Source organism: Rhinoderma darwinii, chromosome 3 (assembly GCF_050947455.1).
Source record: "Rhinoderma darwinii isolate aRhiDar2 chromosome 3, aRhiDar2.hap1, whole genome shotgun sequence".
Lineage (NCBI taxonomy): Eukaryota > Metazoa > Chordata > Amphibia > Anura > Rhinodermatidae > Rhinoderma > Rhinoderma darwinii.
The window spans coordinates 95,368,889-95,390,658 of record NC_134689.1 but is presented as its reverse complement, the minus strand read 5'-3'; the positions used below and the strand labels follow the sequence as shown (position 1 = coordinate 95,390,658).

The 21,770-nt window shown below is 42.0% G+C and overlaps 1 protein-coding gene across 2 annotated transcripts in view; it reads left to right on the top strand.

The window, feature by feature from the left end:
* Nucleotides 1-6,788: 6,788 nt before the first annotated feature.
* The window catches only part of F12 (coagulation factor XII), a 106,839-nt gene continuing 91,857 nt past the window's right edge, over nucleotides 6,789-21,770 (top strand). For both annotated transcript variants that reach the window (XM_075856480.1, XM_075856479.1), the window contains exons 1-4: nucleotides 6,789-6,870; nucleotides 10,209-10,245; nucleotides 10,362-10,461; nucleotides 12,286-12,356. In XM_075856480.1, coding sequence (XP_075712595.1) covers nucleotides 6,811-6,870; nucleotides 10,209-10,245; nucleotides 10,362-10,461; nucleotides 12,286-12,356 — 268 coding nt within the window. In that variant the 5' untranslated portion in view covers nucleotides 6,789-6,810. The remainder of the gene's footprint in view (nucleotides 6,871-10,208; nucleotides 10,246-10,361; nucleotides 10,462-12,285; nucleotides 12,357-21,770) is intronic.

Sequence of the window (21,770 nt, the reverse complement as noted above, 5' to 3'; positions counted from 1 at the left end):
TTTTCCCCTCCCCCATTTTTTTTTGCGTTGTATCACATTTGTGTATTCATCATTGTTTTCACTAGCACATACTCTTCTGCTCATGTGTCCTTGCACACAAGTTCTGCGTGTGCACGGACACATGGACACATCTTTACTTATGTTTTTCCATACGTGCATGTAGTGCGCGTGCATGGTATATACACACCTTATATATTATTCACCTGTATATTATAATTTGTAGTTGCATGTGGTCACTGCACTAATGTGTCCCCCTTCCCCCCCCTTTTTTTCTGTTTCACCTGTTTTACATTTATTATCACTCATCGGCCCCTTTCCTATTATTTGCATTGGACCGTCTTATCTCCTCGTCACTTTACATCCATCCTCATTTATAGCCCTCTTTTTAGTTATCTTTCATTCTTGGTTTTTTTTGGGCAATTGCCAGTACTATATCACATTACCATTTGTTGTTATAAACATCCCCACGTCATGAGCGTCGATGTCTATTTCTATGCAGACATACATCCAAATGTCTCTTGTACCCTTGCTGCCTATGTGGGCCCCACTTTGTAGGTCCCATGGGAGGGACGGTGCGCTTGCAAAGGGGGGGGAGTGGCTTACACACATTTCACCCGCTGTCTCCTATCGGGGATGGATGGGGGCGGCGTTGTCAGACATTGCCGCCTCACATCCTCTCTGATGACGCGGTTCCGGAAGTGGGGCGGCAGCCATCTTTGTACCCACTGCTTGTCCCCGTTGTTTCCCTTCTGATGGGATCCTATGATTGGATCCCACGCCTGTCAATTTACTATAAAAGGGAGGGTCCCGCCAGGATGACGCCACCCCCGGACAAAGGCATCTGCCAAAACGCGCATCGGGCACTGGCGTCTCCTCTGTGCAGGATCATGAACCTTGGTATGTACCGTCATTTGTACAGGCATTTGTTTCATTTTTCCTAGGGCTGCATGCAACCCTTGTTGCTTGGCCTTCCAATTTGCTGCCTAGGATTAGCATGTTCGCTACATAGACATAGACTATAGTGGCTTCTTGTTACATTAGCACTTTATATTGCATTAACACTTAATTGTATATTGCTCCCTTGGTGCATGCCAGGCACAATCAGCATACTTTTACATATCTTCATTCACATGCCTGAATTCTTTTACATGTTCATACCCTGATTACACTTGAGTGTGTCCTGAATAGGTTGACGCCTCTTTTCATTGTGTGACTCATCTTTTTAAAAAATTTTGTATCTGTCTGTTAGTAAGACAATTTTTCTAGTACTGATTACGTCTGTGTTATTATTTGACCTCTTGTGTTTGTAGGTGTCTCTAATACAGACACAACTGAAATGTCCTGGCCAGGGTGTACTCTAGTACACACACAACTGGAAGGTCCTGGTCCCAGTGTACTCTAGTACAGACACAGCTGGAAAGTCCTCACGCCAGTGTACTCTAGTACAGACACAGCAGGAATGTCCTGGCCCCAGTGCTCTCTAGTACATATACAGCTGGAAGGTCCTGTCCCCAGTATACTCTAGTACAGACACAGTTGAAAGGTCCACGCCCCAGTTTACGCTAGTACAGACTCAGCTGGAAGGTCCTGGCCCAAGTGTACCCTAATACAGACAAAACTAGAATGTCCTGGCCCTGGTGTACTCTAGTACAGACACAACTGGAAGGTCTTGACTATAGTATACTCTAGTAAACACACAACTGGGAGGTCCTGGCACCAGTGTACCCTAGTACAGACACAGCTGGAAGTTCCTGGCCCCAATACACTCTAGTACACACACTGCTGGAAGGTCCCAGCCCTAGTGTACTCTAATTCAGACACAGCTGGAAGGTCCTGGCCCCGGTGTAGTACAGTTACGTGATATTGCGTTATGGGGTTATAAATCAGCAGCACGTCCTAAATTCCATGCAGATTTTTTTTCTGTGCATGTGCATGAGGTTTTGACAAACCCCATTCACACGAGTTAGGGCTTATTCAGACTAGCGTGTTAATCGCCCGTGTGAAGGACAGGTTTTTTAATGGCCATCACACGGCTGCATGTATTTCTATGGAGTTATTCACATGGTCGTTGCTTTAACGGACCGTGTGAAGGGCCTGTAAAAAAAATAGGCAATGCCCTATTTTTGTGCATTTTCACAGTTCCCTCAATAGACTCAAGTCTATGAGGGATCTGTGAAAACGGGTCCTGCATGGGTGCAAATCGGCTGTGAAAAACGGCCGTTATTCACGGCTGATTTCACACACGTTCGTCTGAATATTGGCTTATATTGTAATTTGTAGTGGATTTTCAGTGCGCAATCCGCACCAAAAACAGGAGACAAGGAAGTGGCCTTATTCAGACGTCCATGTTCGGTCTGTGATATACGGACCACGTGTCGGCCATATTTCCCAGACAGACCCCAGTTCAGAGAGTCGGGTTTCTTGCATCACAGTTATCTATAATAATAGGAGTCCCTCCCGTCCCGTGGGAATACTGTCCCCGGTCCCGTACTGAAAACATCATTACAGTACGGGACAGTATTCCCGTGGAGAGGCAGGGACTCCTAGCAGCATTGATAACTGTGATGCTAGGAGTCTGGCTCCATGAATTGTGGCCGGCCTGGGAAAAACGGCCGATACACTCTCCGTATATCACGGACCAAACACAGCTGTCTGAATAAGGCTGAATTAGTCTAGTTACACAGTGCGATCAAATACCATTTTTTTTGCTACAATTTTTGCAAAATCGCGGCAAAAACGTGATTTGACCGCACTGTGAGAATATAGCACAATTTTTTCATGTTTTGTATCCTTTTTATTATGCAATTTTCGTAATTGCGGCACAAATCATGCGATTTTGCCGTGATTTTTATATAATCACGGCAAAAAAAAAACGCTAGGAAAATGAAAAAACAAACAAAAACTTTTTAACATACTTTATATATTCTCCAAGTGGTGTCAGCAGGGATGGCAAGCAAGATGCAGAGGGGGGAAACACTCACCAGCCTGCAGGTCCAGTCGGGATCTCCACATGCTGCATCTTCCCCATCCAGTTCATGAAATTAAAAGGGGGAGCCCGCGAGGGTTGCAAGGGGGGGCCCACGATGGATGCGAGGAGGGGCCGACAGTCCATTGGGGAGGCAACGACAGCCCGTTGGACCCCTTTTCTTCAGCCATGTGGCCGTGCCCCTGAGGGGAGTACTACTAGTACTGCCCTGCTGGCGGCCCTGTATATATATATATATATATATATATATATATATATATATATATATATGAAGGCATGCTTCATAGAGAGGGTGAAACGTTGGTGTGCTGCATCCCTACCTATCCTTGTATTGTTCATGCGGAAGGGTTGCTCCTTGGAAGACTTGCACCGACCATGAGGTTACCTGGCTACAGTACTGCTCCATATACTTGCATTTTCATATATATATATATATATATATATATACCGCTTGAAAATGCTCATAGAGAGAGTGAAACATTGTGGTGATTGATATCTGGTGAATAAATTTCCCATTTAGAAATGGCAAGGAAGCAGCACTCAAGCAAATGGGAAATGTATTCACCAGATATCAATCATACAACGTTTCACAATGAGAGCATTTTCAAGCGGTATAAATATATATATATAAAAGAAAATACAAGTATATGGAGCAGTACTGTAGCCAGGTAACCTCATGGTCGGTGCAAGACTTCCAAGGAGCAACCCTTCCGCATGAACAACACAAAGATAGGTAGGGAAGCTGCACTCCAAATGTAGAAAAGGATTTATTTCACCAAATATCCCACTGCAACGCTTCACCCTCTCTATGAAGGCATTCTTCATAGAGAGTGTGAAACGTTGCAGTGAGAAATTTGGTGAAATAAATCGTTTTTTACATTTGGAATGCTGCTTCCCTACCTATCTTTGTACTGTGTGTAAATATATATATATATATATATATATATATATATATATATATATATATATATATATATATATATATATATATATAAAAAGAGAAAACTTGCAGCACTCCGATATGAAAAAAAGTGATGGTTTATTCAGTCAAATACAAAGCAACGTTTCTGTCCTACAACCTGGGACCTTTATCTAGCATGTGAGTGCTGCCGCTTTCTGCCTTTCTATATATATATATATATATATATATATATATATATATATACACACACTGTATTATCTTTCAAATAACACCAAATCGGTTGCTAGTCTCTAAAAAGGGATAATATTTGAACCGCTTGTTAAAAAGTCATTGCGTCTTCCGATACCACAGGGTGTGTATAAACAGCAGCAGGCACCTGCCACCAAGAAGTTATCATTTTTGGACTATTCAGTGTGTTTTTAAACAGGCTGTTTTGTTACCACTGGCTAACACCCGTTTACACATAACCATTTATGTAGTTGTAATTTTGATATTGCTAACGCTATCTCTGAGTTCAAGTTCATGAAAGGGGTTGGATAAAGTATTAGAAGACCTCAGAGTGTCATACACGACTTTTCAGAGCAATTGGGGCACTTTTCATTCGCAGCAAATTTATTCGGACCGAAACAAACGAATATGTCCAATATGAAAATACCACTTTAATCTCTCCATTAAAATTTCCAGTAATTTGTGACATTCCATTGCTTGGTATCCATAGTGTCTCAATAGATGAATAGTCAAGAGGTCTAGTTTTTACTTTAGAATACTGTCAACTGAATTTTCAGTTGAAAAACCCTATTCTTTCTCTATGTGGGACTTTCTGGAGATTCAAATAGAACTGCCTTAGTCCTATAAAGAATTTCAAGATGTTTGGGACAAGAATAATGATGATCAACTACCTTCTCACCGTCCTTAAGAATGTCCTATTGAACTTATTCCCAGTGCTGCTATACCTTTTGAATGCATCTATCCAGAGTTGGAATTAAAGGCTCTTGAGTATAGTATGTTAAGGAGAATCTAGCCTGGGGATTCGTACACCATTCGACTTCTTCTGCAGGGGCGAGTTTATTCTTTTTTCCAAAGAAGGTTGGCACTTTACGTACTTGCATTGAAATAACTGTCAGATTTTCCAGAATTACTTGAGAGAGTATAGTCAGCCAAGATATTTTCTAATCTTAATCTGCAAGGGGTCTGCAATATTATCTGCATCTGACCCGGGGATGAGTGGAAGACAGCTTTTCAAACACAGGATGGCCATTTAGAATCTCTTGTCATGTCATTTTGGCTTTGCTACCCCTTCACTTCCCTAAACCCCCAGGAATGTTGGTATCAATAATTTCAGTACCAAAGAATATATATTGAACTATTCATTGATATAGTGAGATAAATCAGTCTAGTGTGACTGCATCGTTGCACAACTCCCACATTTAGCAGATGAGAAAGATGGACAGGCAAATGCGGCTTTAAATAGATCACATTATCTTTTTTCAGACACTACACTGCCCCACATTAAAGCAGGCAGCCACAGGAACCCCATACCAGGGCTTGTCGGTGTCTTACACCAGTGACATCCATAGTACACCCCTAATCTCAGCCAAAGAACATCTATAATTGTTGGAGTCACAAAACCTCCATCATTTTTACAGCAATTGTACACCCATAGCAGTGACAGTCACAGTACACCCATACCAGTGATAGCCACAGTACATACATACCAGTGATAGCCACAGTACATACATACCAGTGATAGCCACAGTACATACATACCAGTGATAGCCACAGTACATACATACCAGTGATAGCCACAGTACATACATACCAGTGATAGCCACAGTACACCCATACCAGTGATAGCCACAGTACATACATACCAGTGATAGCCACAGTACATACATACCAGTGATAGCCACAGTACATACATACCAGTGATAGCCACAGTACATACATACCAGTGATAGCCACAGTACACCCATACCAGTGATAGCCACAGTACATACATACCAGTGATAGCCACAGTACATACATACCAGTGATAGCCACAGTACATACATACCAGTGATAGCCACAGTACATACATACCAGTGATAGCCACAGTACATACATACCAGTGATAGCCACAGTACATACATACCAGTGATAGCCACAGTACATACATACCAGTGATAGCCACAGTACATACATACCAGTGATAGCCACAGTACATACATACCAGTGATAGCCACAGTACATACATACCAGTGATAGCCACAGTACATACATACCAGTGATAGCCACAGTACATACATACCAGTGATAGCCACAGTACATACATACCAGTGATAGCCACAGTACATACATACCAGTGATAGCCACAGTACATACATACCAGTGATAGCCACAGTACATACATACCAGTGATAGCCACAGTACATACATACCAGTGATTCCCTGCGGAATCCGGGTATGACTTTGCTGTGGTATCTTCTGCAACAAATCCGACCCATGTAAATGTGCATTACCTTAACTGTTTACACAATGTTAGCAAAACTGTAGTACAGCATCAATGCTTCATTTTTTTTAGATGCATTCGAGTAATATAAGAACAAAATGGTTCCAAGGTGGACCTACCCGTTAAGTTCTTGTACGTTTTTGCCGTCAAATACATGTATGTAGCAAAATGTTGGGCAAAAGCTTCACTTTAAAGGTCTCCAAACAAAAGGTATACAGTAGGTATATTATTTCATATAACACAGGGCATATTACAAGTATACTCCGATTCTCAAATTGCAAGAGAGATGATATTGGGAACAAACAAACCTTCTGTGCAGAACAGAGGTCAAGGGGCAATGTCCTTTTTTCAAAAGTGCTATCTCCTAACCTTTGCCTTTTCTCTTTGAGCTTAGTAGCATTTTGTGTAGACATCATGAAGCTTCCCTCTCTGCTCTTCTCTCTAGTTTTTCTAGGAACTGTGCAGGCCAAAGAAGTAAGTACCGTACCTTCTATGAGTTGTGCCACCTGAGTTGTGAACTGTTTGGCAGGACGTGTGTGTGAAACGTAGCATAAGGGCATGTTCACATGTGGCAGAGTTTTTCCGCTGCAAATGTTGGTGCAGATTTGGGGCAATTACGCAACGAATCTGCACCAACATTTGCATATTTGACAGGTAATTCAGACGTTGCAGATATCACAACGGACTTGCCACTGATTTCAGTTTTTGCATTGCAAAGGCTGAAATCCGCAGTGAAATTCCGCTTCTTCTCCGCAACAGACAGTGCATGCTGCGGAGGGAAAATTCCGCACCGCAGCCTATGGTCCGCAGCGGAGTTTTCCGCAATGTCTGAACTAACTTGCCTAAAAATGTATTGAAACAAATGTAAAAAAACGGCTGCTGGAGAATTCCACTGTGGACTGTCCGCAGCGGAATTCCACAGCAATTCCGCCACATGTGAACATGCCCTTACAGGCGATTATGGAGTGAAAAATCACGTCACTAAAATACTTATGATGCCTAGGATGTGCTCACTGACATTTAAGGAGGGCTGCTGAAAGGTCTGAAACATGTAAGCTATGCTGAAGCGCGGAGGTCACATTTAGTGTAAATGTATGCCTTCTTTTCCAAACTATAGGAACCTGGATAAGCAGGTTTGTTAAGTCCCTCGGCTTCTAGAAATGTTAGACTTGTTAGACTTGTAGCCACTGACTTGGATACTGGCACCACCATCGCAATTTTATCTCATGTTTCCTAATATTTTAAACAATGACACTTATGATTAGAGCAAACAGATAGTTTTACAGACACGCACCTTTTCATATTTGCAGGAGGAAATACACATAAACAACCTAAACAACAGCCTACTGCTCGATGTCAAACATGGTGAAATATGAGGTTAAGAAACCACATGAATATTATATTCTAAATGCAGAACCACGGTAGCAAAAGGGAAAGCGCAGCCTAAATGTAGGCAAGAAACTTATGAAGGGGTTGTCCGGACGGATACAATGTTTGATACAACTAGGGGTCAAGTTTTAATAGACATTAGGACACATTTTCAAAAAGTGTAACTTTCTGAATTTCCAAATTCACTAAAGCATTGCATGGGTATATATTTGGTGCACACTTCTCTGCAGAAAACCCTTCTGCAACGTGTCCAATGGTCTGGCAAAAAAATTTTTGCCGCACAATCTGTTACATGCACTTTAGAAATTTGAAAACGGACAGCAAAAAAAAAAAATGGGTCCAGTTGCTTCATCAATTTGAAACACATGCTTCAACCTTTTTTAACTTTTCTACAGGTCTCAGGGTGTTTTGGGACATGGTCTAATGTGTTACAAATGTGTGCAAAATTTATAACATGCGTGCAGCATTTTCTAATCGAAACAACCGCCACGCAGACTGGTCATACAATATTGAAAAGTTTTGTAAAGGCTTGGTGCTTATGCCAAATTTACATATATCTGACACTGATACATATTCAAACGGTCCACTGAACGTTTATCCCAGACATATCGAACTGTATGCCTAGACAGTAAAATACATCTGCCATTGAGTCGAATGCACTTTTCAGTACAGTTAAGGCTTTGATAACATCTGCGCCAGGGCTCCATTCAGGGGTTCCGTCGGAGCTTTCCATCAGGAGAACCCATGAATGGAACTCAATGTTTCCGTTTGCATCACCATTGATTTCAATGGTGACGGATCCAGTGCAAATGGTTTCCGTTTGTCACCATTGTTCAAGGGTTCCATCTTTTTGACGGAATGAATAGCGCAGTCCACTACGGAACCCTTAAACAACGATGACAAACAGACACCATTTGGATCGGATCCATCACCATTGACATCAATACTGATGCAAATGGAAACCTATGGTTTCCGTTTGTTTCAGTCAGGGTTTCGTTCATGGCTTCCCCTGACGGAAAGCTCAGATGGAACCCATGAACGGAGTCCTGACGCAGATGTGAACAAAGTCTAAGGCAACAATATACCAACAACATACTGTATTTACCTGCCAAAGTTTATGTAGTGCGGATGTATATGTAGATTTTACACCGAACACTTTACATACATTGTGTAAACAATCAGGGCAGGAGAGTTATATTCTACTAATACATTTGGTTCACAGAGGATTGCCTAGACTGTATACAATTGGAGCAAACTTTCTCTGAAAGTAAACAAGGATATCTCCATTCATTGACATCAAGCAGAGTTCTTGGAAATTATGCTTAATTGTACATTAGTAAGTTGCATTAATTATGATTATAAAATGATTGGAGCGGACTTGTCAGCTCTTCTGACATGTATGTTTTAGTGAATATTTGCCTTCCCCATAAAATTAAAATTCGGAAAGGATCCCTCCTTAGAAATTGCGTCGTTCCTCTGTTACTCCTCCTGAAATGTATGAACAAATTGACACTTGGGCGTTACTATTCTCCTTATTAGTAAAGTGTGTCGCTGCACAGTCAGAAACTCTCAGAGCTAATTGGACAGTGTCAGAGTCAGAGCATTGCACTGTGAAATGTATAAATAAATTGACAACTGGGTGTTACCATTTCCTTTGTCAAAGGGGCGTGTCCCTACACATTGTGACACTGTCCAATCATATGACAGGTCCCTTTTTAAGCGCTATTTGTATAAAACCTAACTTTATTGCTAATTCATACTTATCAGCTTATGAACGCCCAATGCAAATATTAGGTATGTATATGAAGAATATTTGGGTATTTATAGGTTATTGAATTCCATGTATTTATGTGTAAAAAGGGTATTCTCATAAACAATGTTTAGCACCTATCTACTGGATAGGTGATAAATGTCCGATCACTGGGGTCATCCTGCTGGGTACCGGAGTCCCTTGTGTAAATGAAGGGGTAGCGCGTTTGGCTATCTCCGTCAGTGCTATAGAAAGTGAATGGAGCGGTGGCTACGCTTACCCCCTACTGTTCCATTCACACTGGGAATTCGATGAACCACATTCTCGTAATCGTCGGGGGTCCTATTGGTCAGACCCCCAGCGAGCAGACATTTATTTGTGCAGTTGAAAAATGTTTATTTATGGAAAAACCTCTTTAATGAGCAGGGTTGCCCTAAGTATTTGCATAAGCCAAAATGATCAGGGTTTACGATACCAGACGTGTAGTGATCAGCTGATGACCATTGGCTTTGCATTTGGAAAATAGATTGCTCTGATAGTACAACCCCTTTTGAAAATATAAAGGGAAAACATAAAACATAAGCAGTGGTTTTCCGACAGGAGCCATATTTTATTTTGCAGTCCGTCAATTATTAATTCTGTTAAATTAGTAAAAATACATTTATTGTTTCAGAAACACAAAGAAAAACAGAAACAGAAATCTGGGTTAGGTAACAAATTTTGTTCCTATTCTTTTCTATCTCCTCTTCTTAAAAAGCCTTTACTGTATGTTTGCGTACTATTTCATTGTAAGAATGACAACAGTATCCCCTTATGCAATCTTCAGTTCTGACAGAGAGCGGGCAGCTGTGCCATTTCCCATTTCACCATGCCCGCATGATGCACCACACTTGTATCAAAAAAGGAAAGCATGGACTCAGGCCATGGTAAGGCTTATGTTCACATAAGAATGTTGCTTGCCTTGTTTTTTTTTTTGTTTTTTTTTTTGTGTGTCAGTTACCATATAGATTTTTTGTGAAAATATGTTTTGTCTTTAGGATAAAAGATCAAAGAATGTATGTGATGAATAACATTAAGTTTTTGGCCCAAACTTATGTAATTTTAGTGAACTTGGACAAATCTTTGACCCATTATTCTAATTTTGTTCCTTCGATCAAATAATTTTCAGGAGCATAAAGAGAACCTGCATTTTACCTAATAACCAGCAATATCTGGTGGTAGTGGGGGAAACATCATTTTTATGTAACGTATAATTAATTATCTTCTAAGTCGGCTCTGTACCTTTAGTATTCCAATTTTTAGTGTTCTTGCGACGTATGCTAATGAGCATAAAAGAGTCATATCTTCAGTCAAAAAGACTCATATCTTCATTCCTTGTTATGCCCAGACGAAGCAAGGAAGGGTATCAGACCACACATTACGAGCGCACGCGCGCTATCTTGGGTGAGATTTCGGCATTCAAGGTGGGCCAGTTTTCGGCGGTGTGCGGGCATAAGAAGAGGATGAACGAAACTGCCAAAATATTACCATAAAAGGCGCAAAATGTTTGTAGACCATTATTTACGGTCGGAGGAGTTTAGGCGAGGGGGATAATGACAATGAACTTTTGACAGCAGCGGCCAGCGAGGGTAGAGTTCAATAGGTGAAATGCTGGTGACAGGTTCCCTTAAAGCCCTTCTTAACTGCCAATAGCTACATACTATAGAAGTTACAAAAGCTGTTGCAGTTCTTGGTGTAATTTTTCTTAAAATAGAGGTCTAGAGGTTAGCAACACTCTCAAAGACTTCATACCTAAAGCATTTTTGAGGACTTCATATTCTCTATATTCTTCCAGCAAACATCTGCATTTTACTTACAAAAAAAATGAAAAAAACAAAACATAATCTAAAGGCTATACAGTATGTGAATCCAGCCTAAACAAAGTTTCATCGATTTATGTACTCAGAGATGGATATACCCGGTGTGCAGTCTGTACAGCTGCACAGTGCCCCGTAGGCAAGGCATCTTAAAAATAAAATAACATTGATTTCTACATGTAAGGACTGTGAATGATTGCCGTGGCTTATAATTACTGGTGGATAACAATCCACCAGCGAAATTGACACTACATTGAAGGACATGCTAGAAATAACCTCTGTCAAGAGTGGCCCACATACTTTTTTGTTGCTGGAGCACTGCTATCTATGTCCCCCTGCACCTACTATAGGTATCAGTCTTGTGCCAGAGTACTATGAATGGGTGGGTATTATGGTTGTTGTACCAAAACCTGTTTGTTCAAAAAAGTTTACATGGGATTTTCCACTTGACATTCTGAGACTAAAATTAAGTTTCAGAATATTTTCTGGTAAAGTTTCTAAAAGTCTCTTTGCTATGGAAATAAGGTTTGTCACAAATCAACATAACATTGCCTATATTAAGCTCTTTTCACCATGCGTTAGGGTTTCCATTTGAATGCATATGTCAGGAAAAACTGATGACGCATACATCCGACTGTGTGCATTGGTATTTAGAGAGTAAAAGTGGCAAAAAAGTTAAAGAGTTGCACTAGCGCGACTATGGTACGTGACAAAATTTGCAACATTTTAAAGCCAGAAGGCTGGTGTAAAGTCCTTCATAAATTCCCTCTATGACTATACGGGGAATTATTTTCTATTGACTGACTACTTTTTTACTAAATTTACTCTTTACAGCTATTTATCAATGCTATACCTTATAATTCAATACTTTATTATAGATTTTTGTTCTCTTAGGTGCTCCCTCACAAGGAATTTTGATAAAGACAAGCTTTGGTCCTACTGTGTGGAGAGTCATAAAGTCGCAGGTACTATTATTAGCGTCTTAATATTCCATTATGCTTTTTTCTCCAGATGAGCTCTTAGTAATTATTGCAGCCTACAGTCTGCAAAGCTTCTATCTTAAGTATTATACACTTATTTTTATTTTATGAAATGGCTCATTAAAGGTTTCTCAAACTGAAAGGATGCTTTATGAAACATATTAATGTTGACATATGTTCCCACAAAGATGAATTGCCAAAAACAAAGATAACATTTTCAGAATTAATTAATTCACAGCAGGAACAGTAGATGGCTTCAAAAAAGGCTCAGATAATTTCCTAGAATGCAAAAATATCAGCTCCTATGTCAATGTGTAGAATTCTTGTTTGATTGTTCATCCAGTCGGATTGCCAATTGGGATCAGAAGGGAATTTTTCCTTTTTAGGGAAGATTGGTTAATGCCTTATGGGTAATTTTTATATTTATTTATTTGTTAATTTTAGTGTTTTTTTTGTTTGTTTTTTAAACCTGGGGTAAAACAAAGTTCTATAGAAATCCCTTACCTTTTTCCCATCCCTTGTTGAACTTGATGGACACGTCTTTTTTCATCCGTACTAACTATGTAACTATGTAACCTTCTGGCAAAAAATGTAATTCTGTAGACATGTGGGCCACATGGTCTTCTGTGTAGCTTTTTATGTGCTAAAATAAAAAGCAAAAAATAAAAATAAAACAGAATGTGTTCTCCAGGAGTGAGGAAAAACAATACGTCCATTGATGTCTGAGCAGTTCTTCTGCTGATCCTCACACTGGAGAGCTGAGTTCTGCTTGCAGAACTGACATGAAAGGAACATGACAACAGGGAGATTGTTTATGCGTTTTGCACAATCCCTACTTGTTAGAAGGGTCTCTTGACAATAAGCTGATCACAAAGTATCCCCCTGCTGGGACCCCCAGTGATCAGTTGTAATATGTGGGGAAACCTGTCAGTAACTGTTCTATTTCCTCGCAGCACCATCACCATCACAGGGTCAATTAACCATTACACCAGGGGTCTCAAACTCGGCCGGGTAAGTGGGCCGCATATAGAAAAAATGGGAAGTTGACGGGCCGCATTACTTTCAAATTTGATACAATACAAAATTATTGTTAATCAATTCGTTATTTGATCTACTATAACACTATATTACTAGAATAATAATACTACATTACTATAATAATACCGCTAGGTTTAAAATTTGAAATATTTCTCCAAGTGTTTATTTCAACAATCCAGCTTTCCAGTTTAAGTGTCGCTAAATGCAGTCCGGCGGCTCAGTTAGCACACATGTCAAGATTGGGCAGCCCCTTTTTAGATAGTGCCGCAGTGCCCTCTGTGGATGCTGCCGCAGTGCCCTCTGTGGATGCTGCCGCAGTGCCCTCTGTGGATGCTGCCGCAGTGCCCTCTGTGGATGCTGCCGCAGTGCCCTCTGTGGATGCTGCCGCAGTGCCCTCTGTGGATAATGCAACACACCCCTAGATAAGGCCACAGTGCCCTCTGTAGATAAGGCCACAGTGCCCTCTGTAGATAAGGCCACAGTGCCCTCTGTAGATAAGGCCACAGTGCCCTCTGTAGATAAGGCCACAGTGCCCTCTGTAGATAAGGCCACAGTGCCCTCTGTAGATAAGGCCACAGTGCCCTCTGTAGATAAGGCCACAGTGCCCTCTGTAGATAAGGCCACAGTGCCCTCTGTAGATAATGCCAGTGTCCTCTTCAGATACTGTCACACACCCACTTGTAGATAACGCCACAGTGCCCTCTGTAGAGGCTGCCACAGTGCCCTCTGTAGAGGCTGCCACAGTGCCCTCTGTAGAGGCTGCCATAGTGCCCTCTGTAGAGGCTGCCACAGTGCCCTCTGTAGAGGCTGCCACAGTGCCTCCTGTAGAGGCTGCCACAGTGCCCTCTGTAGAGGCTGCCCCAGTGCCCTCTGTAGAGGCTGCCCCAGTGCCCTCTGTAGAGGCTGTCCCAGTGCCCTCTGTAGAGGCTGCCCCAGTGCCCTCTGTAGAGGCTGCCCCAGTGATGTCAGGGGCTTGCCCAGAGCTGGAGTCCCAGGCAGAGCGCTAGTAGGCTCTTCCTGGGACTCCAACTGTGCTGCTGACATCACTGGGACTCCTGCTCTGGGGAAGCCCCTGACATCATTGTCGATGTATGGACAGCGATGTCAGAGGCTTCCCCAGAGTCCCGGAGCAGAGCCGATAATAGCGCTCTGCCCGGGACTCCGCTCTGGGGAAGACCCTGACACACTGTCCATATATGGGCAGCGATGTCAGGGAACTCCACAGAGTCCCGGAGCAGAGCCGACACCAGCGCTCTGCTCGGGACTCCGGCTCTGGGGAAGCCCCAGACATCGCTGTTCATATGTGGACAGCGATGTCAGGGAATTCCACAGAGTCCCGGAGCAGAGCCGACAACAGCGCTCTGCTCGGGACTCCGGCTCTGGGGAAGCCCCAGACATCGCTGTTCATATGTGGACAGCGATGTCAGGGAATTCCACAGAGTCCAGGAGCAGAGCCGACACCAGCGCTCTGCTCCGCTCTGGGCAAGACCCTGACACACTGTGCATATATGGGCAGCGATGTCAGGGAATTCCACAGAGTCTCGGAGCAGAGCCGACACCAGCGCTCTGCTCGGGACTCCGGCTCTGGGGAAGCACCAGACATCGCTGTTCATATGTGGACAGCGATGTCAGGGAATTCCAGAGTCTCGGAGCAGAGCCGATACTAGCGGCTCTGTGTCCCGCGGGCCGCAGATGACAGCCCCAGGGGCCGCATGCGGCCCGCGGGCCGCGTGCTTGAGACCCCTGCATTACACAGTGCCCATTCAAATCAATGGGTTGTCTATGTAATGCAGGAGAGAACAGGTCCTCCAAAGTGAGAGAACCTCTTTGTAACCACCCTCTGGTTTGCCCAAGAGATGAGGTCATAAACCAGGAACCCCCCTCTATTAACTCAGAATTCCCTAATAGGGTATTTTAAAATGGGTTTCCTAAACTGAACAATCCCTTTAAGGTATTAAAATATCCAGGGCACAGACCCTCAGCCATGAAATCATCAGTGATAATGATGAAACTCTAGTATATAAAAAAATAAAAAATGCATCATAATGTCTCAAAGAACTTTGCTGCTACTTTATATTCAGTAGGTAGGGACAGAGTACAAACACAGGTATGTATATGGCAAAAAAGTCTATAGACACTGAAGATATGATAAAACATATATGTTTATTGAAAATAAGTACTCCACAAAAACATGATAAAATCACTTAAAAAAGCAAATGGCTGATATAACTGGTCTTACTGGGGGATGCCGCCCTGATATGCAGCCCAATACAAACAACCCCAGAAAAAGACCTACCTAGATACCCCTCAAATAATGATAACAATGGTAAGGACACAGGTAAAGAGAATATTACATCAAACCGTATGAATGAACATGTCCTAAAGCATCATGGAGTGTCCATAGAGAGAAGTATAAAAGGTATGAAGCTCCCCACGCGTATCGCCACAACGTGGCTTCCTCAGGGGTAAAAGAACTTTGCTGCTGCTTTATATTCAGTATCATATAATGTTTAAAGAGGCTGTGTCACCACATTATAAGTGGCCTATCTTGTACATGATGTGATCGGCGCTGTAATGTAGATTACAGCAGTGTTTTTTATTTAGAAAAACGATCATTTTTGACGGAGTTATGACCTATTTTAGCTTTATGCTAATGAGTTTCTCAATGGACAACTGGGCGTGTTTTACTTTTTGGCCAAGTCGGCGTTATACAGAGGAGTGTATGATGCTGTTATGTGCTTGGGGACAGGATAAGCCATGAATGTGGATATGCCTATAAATGTCTAAGTTGGGAATACCCCATTAAATAATACTGCCATGTCGTGTCCAAATAATTGTGCTACCCATTTAATTCCGCCGTAAAGTGCTAAAATATTACTGGCATGGATTGTCTATATAAAAGTCATTGCATCTACTATGGGTAACTGCCAACTGCCCATACTGCTGCCGCACTGCTGTCCTGGACCTTGTAACAGAAGACTGTAAATACTGTTACATGTCACAAGTTGTTGTCCATCACACTAGGAGCTATATACTGAGTGTATTGTGGGCTCCATGCTTTATTTATACCAGATCTTTTTATCAGTTTTTCTGGCAGTGTGTTAAGGGAGTCATGAACCTCTAAAATGTTGTACATATTCTGGGCTTGGGCCCTGGATGCCCAAGGCTGTCAACACTGCTACATGAAATAGCATGCTAACTTAATAACAGCCCTGCAGGGTAATTTTTTTTTATTGTTTATGCCTTAATATTGTTGTACATTTTTGTTAGCTTTATAATGAATTTATTTATAAAATAGGACATTTGTAATACACATGTAGAATGATATATCCCACAGATTAGTTCTATGTTATACATCCATGGGCTAACGGAATAGGACTAAACATGGCGCCAGTTATCGAAACCCCTCCCCCACACACATCCTTTGACCCTTCGCATTCAGTTAGCAATACGGTTATATGACGTTCACGCGCTGGGGCCACATAGAGGACATATCCATAAGGTAAGTGAATAGCACTAATGGTGGAATAATGAAGAACAACTACTTCACTGTGTGTGTGTGTGTATTTACTTATATAACTTAGAAGCTTGTCTCTGTGTACTTTATAACATGACTGCCTGTCTCTAGGTGATGTTAATAAAGTTAACTGATTGAAATAACACTCACAACAGACACAAAGGAGACAGGGTGAAGAATGTAAGCTCTGCTCCTACACAGATACTGACTGACATGATTCTAAGATGGTGCTACATGTAGAAATACTTTATAACTTCTGCTTCTCAATAAACGACTAATTACCTGTTATGTACCTGGACAGTGTAAACGGAATACTAGTGGTCACATGATGTGTAGTAGGGGCTCATGATGTGTAGGTAGTGGGTCACATGAGTGACGCCATGTTTAGTCTATTGGTGCATTACACTGGACTAATCTGTGGGCTATAAATTATTATTTTTTTGTTTTTAGAGAGAGGTTACTTAAGGAAGGTGTGTTGTTACGCACCTTAAACGGTTCCAGCAGGTTATCTCTATGAGCGGCCGCAGCTCCAACAACTGGACACCTGCTTCTGTTTTTAGCTGCCCCCCTTCCCTCTCCATAGACTCCTATGGGCAACATGACTGTGTCTTCTCTTTCTTCTTCTGCTCCCACCTCCTGCTCCATGCTCCCATCTCCATAGACTTCTATGGGCAGTGTGTCTGTGTCTTTTTCTCTCAATCTGCTTCCTACTCCTGCTTCCCCTCCCCTCTCTCTGTCCATAGACTTCTGTGGGCAGCGTGTCTGTGTCTTTCTCTCCCTGCTCCTTCTTCCTTCTCCCCCCTCACTTCTCTGTAGACTTCTATTGGCAGGCTGTGTAGAGTCACACCCCACCTTCTGCAGTCAGTCTCCTCTGCTCTATAACTAAGGAGGAATTATGCTTGACAAAAGGGGTGGACAGCAGATTACAGAAAGGGAGACACTTAGTGGCAGTAACTTTGTTCGGGTACTAATCAGTCTCAACCGGCAGGGATAATACGCTGAGTTCGTACGAAAGGAATCACACCACACAGAGTCTGGTACAAAGCTCCTCACTCAGCATCAGGCGTCACTGATTTATTTATTACACACATTTGTTCTATATCTCCTTTCTCCTGGGGGTGGGTACATGTTATCACACTTTTATAAAAGCACGTATCACTGTAAGCCTCTTGTTACTTTGTGTCATCCTTGGATAGGTTCACCCTTATCTGGTCCTTTAGATATGTCTTCATAGTTCATAGTTTGTTCATACCAGGAAGTGACTTGTTATTTTATTAGTGCGTAGTCCCTGTTCAGGGGCCATCTTGCCACGTATACTTATCTAATCCTATTACTATTGCTTCATCACAATTATGTACACAACTCTATAGTCTATATTTTATTAAAGAAAGAAAATTATTATAAACATTAACTTCTGTCCACTCCATCCTTCACAGTCCCCCCTTTTATCATTATTTTCTTCATTTCTTAACCTAAGTGTGTCCGTGCTCTGGGAAAGGGGAGTAAAAGGATTTTTTCACCAGTTTGAGACGAGCCTCCCCTATTAGGAGACCCCCCTTTGTAGCTGGACTTAAAGAGTCGGTGCACACCCTACACTATCTATTCATCTTCAGAACAATAGTCTCGATAAAGGGTGGTTGTTTTCATGGATGGAGTTGGTAAAAGTCCTTCAATTTCTGAAGAAAACATAAAAGTGGGAGTTACTTCAGTTATAGTTTTAGTCATTAATTTCTTCATACATGGTAATACACAACAAGCAATAACTGCGAAAAGCACTAGAAAGATTAAGATTACAATCCCAATTTGGGCCAGAATTTTCTGCCATCCGGTTAACCATGAGAAATACTGATCCCATGGGTCTGTGAAACCTCAATTTCGTTTTAATTCCTCGGATAAAGAAACAATCTGTTTGATTGCCATGGTTACTTTGCCGTTTGGTCCTGTGTTATCTGGAATAAAAGTACGACAGGTAGTACCTATCATGGCACAAACGCCTCCTTTTTCTGCTAGTATCATATCAAGGGCCATACGGTTCTGGAAAGTCATAGTAGATGTGGGTCCTAACTGGTCAGCTAGACCTTGTAAAGCGTCCCTAGTATAGTTAACAAACCGTTGCTGGTTGTAATAGATATAATTTATCCAATCTACATTTTTGTTAGCTGTGATCATAGGGATTAATGATTCAAATCAAGCTGCTACCTGATCCCGGGCCTTGAATTCATCTGGGACCCCCCTTGGGACTCCTATAGCATCTATATACACATGGGGGTCAAAACTTCCTTTCAGATCTCTTTTTTCCCCTTGTAAATATGTGACTATTTTGAGAGATGGTCTCTTGGGTTTCTAACTGTATACCATTCAATACTCCTAAATATCTCTTAAAATTGTTATCAAGAATACAAAATATCTCCTATTTCTTATTTGGCTATTATTCATACATAATATCATCCCATCAGTTTCTTTTATTACAATCGTAGAGTTGAGCCTCTCCTTGTTGCATCTTTCATAAGTCTTATTTATCATTTCGTTTCTATTTTTACTGGTTGTATATTTCTGTCGATACTGTAAATCTGGTTCATAACAACAAAACCACAGCCCCGGCGTCTCTTCTTGTATGCTAATGTTGGCTGTTTTGTCTATGTGAAGGTACACAGTCCCTCCATGTGGTCCTTTTTTCCAAGTCCCTTCGGTTGTAGTCACATTTGTAGTATAACACGGGGCATTGGCCTTACATGTGTAGTTACCCTCCTTTCTATCCACTGTGGCATTCGCCCACCCTGTCCTGAACTGTTCCAGTGATTCTGTACTGATTACGTGTACAGGAGTAGCAGTTCTGCCTTTTTGTATAAGAGCACACGCAACAACCGCCGCAACAACCGCAAAGATCTTCATTCTTCTGGCTGAAGAACCTTTTTACAATGACTGGCGTGAATCCAGCTTGCCTTTCCTTCGAGCTTCACTGAGGTGCTTGTAACGAGTAGGACTTGAAAAGGACCATCAAATCTTGGGTCTAGACTTTTCCTCACGTGTCTTTTAACAACGACCCAATCTGCTGGTTCTAGCTTATACGTCAACTGAATCAGGACCTGGAATGGAAGCAAATACTTGTGCATGCACCTTGGTCAATTGTTTGTCAAGCGTTGATACATAATCTGTTAGTCTACCATACTGCATTTGGAGCACCTGTGGAAAATAACATCCTAATCTGGGAGCCGACCCAAATAAGATCTCATATGGGCTGAGACCTGTTCTTTTTGTGGGCGTGTATCTTACTGAGAACAAGGCTAATGGTAGACACTCGGTCCATGGTTTCCCGTTTTCTACCATTGCTTTTTGGATTTTCAATTTGAGAGTCCCATTTAGTCTCTCAACCTTCCCACTGCTTTGTGGATGGTATGGTGTATGTAGGGCTTGACTTATGCCTAGAGCTGACAACACATGGTTCATGATTTCACCCGTAAAATGAGTTCCTCTGTCGCTCTCGATCACCTCTGGAACTCCATATCTGCACACCACCTCGTTGATCAGTTTCTTTGCTGTGGCTACGGCTGTAGCTTTGGTTACTGGAAAAGCTTCTGGCCATCCTGAAAAGAGATCAATACAAACAAGCACATACTCCTAGGTACCAACTTTGGGTAGTTGAATATAGTCTATCTGCAGTCTCTGGAACGGATATATAGGTCTGGGTGTGTGCTTCTGTGGTACTTTTACAGTTCTTCCAATATTATGTGTTGCACAGATCATGCATCCTTGTGTAAAACTGCTGGCCATCACACTAAACCCTGGGGCATACCACACCTTGTTTACCAAGTCCATCATTGCCGTTTTTTATTGGTGTGTCTCTCCATGTGTTATCTGGGCCATCATTGGGAACATTGTCTTAGGCAGGCACAGTTTATTCTGGCATTGCCAGAGGCCATCTTTTCGTAGCGTTGCTCCTTGGGCCGTCCACTTGTCTTTTTCTTCTTTTGTTGCTTGTCCTTGAAGTTTTTTGCCGTAGTTCCGGGCTTACAGCTGGTCTTGTTTCCTCTGGATCTTTTATCTGACATACGGCTGCTAACACGGGTAGCTTCTGTGCTGCTTGCTTTGCCGCTTCGTCTGCCAGGGCATTTCCTTTTGTCTCTGGTGAACTCACCTTAGTGTGAGCTTTTATCTTTACTACTGCTACTTCTGTGGGTAACATCAGGGTCGCCATCAAATATTTTACAAAGTCTGCATTCTTTACAGGTGTACCTGCAGAGGTCAAAAATTGTCTTGCCCTCCATATGGGGCCATAATCGTGTGCAATCCCAAATGCATATCGAGAGTCAGTGTATATATTTGCTGTCTTTCCTTCTGCATGTTGGCATGCTGCTGCCAGGGCCTTAAGCTCCGCTTCTTGTGCTGAGCGGGACGCTGGTAAGGAGGCTGCTTCTAGGACTACATCTTCGGTGGTTACTGCATATCCTGTAAGAAAAGATCCTTCTACAAAATACCTTGAACCATCCACAAAGAGTATTTAGGTCTGGGTTTTGGAGTGGGGTATCTTTTACATGTGCGAAGCCCACTGTTTCCTGGGCCATAAGGGCCATACAATCATGTTCATCAGTTTCAGACAAAAATTGTGACCATACTTTACCTACGTCTTCTCCCCCCTTGCTCCAAAGGCAGTAAGGTAGCTGGGTTCAATGTAGTACAGCGGTGTAAAGTAACCTGCTCAGGGAGAAGAAGCGCACAGGTTAATCTCAAATGTCTTGCAGTGGACAAATGCTTAGGTTGTACTTGAGTTAGAATAGCAGTAATATATATATCATGTGGTGGAAATGCCAGGACCAAATCTGAGGCCTTGTTTAACATTGAATTTA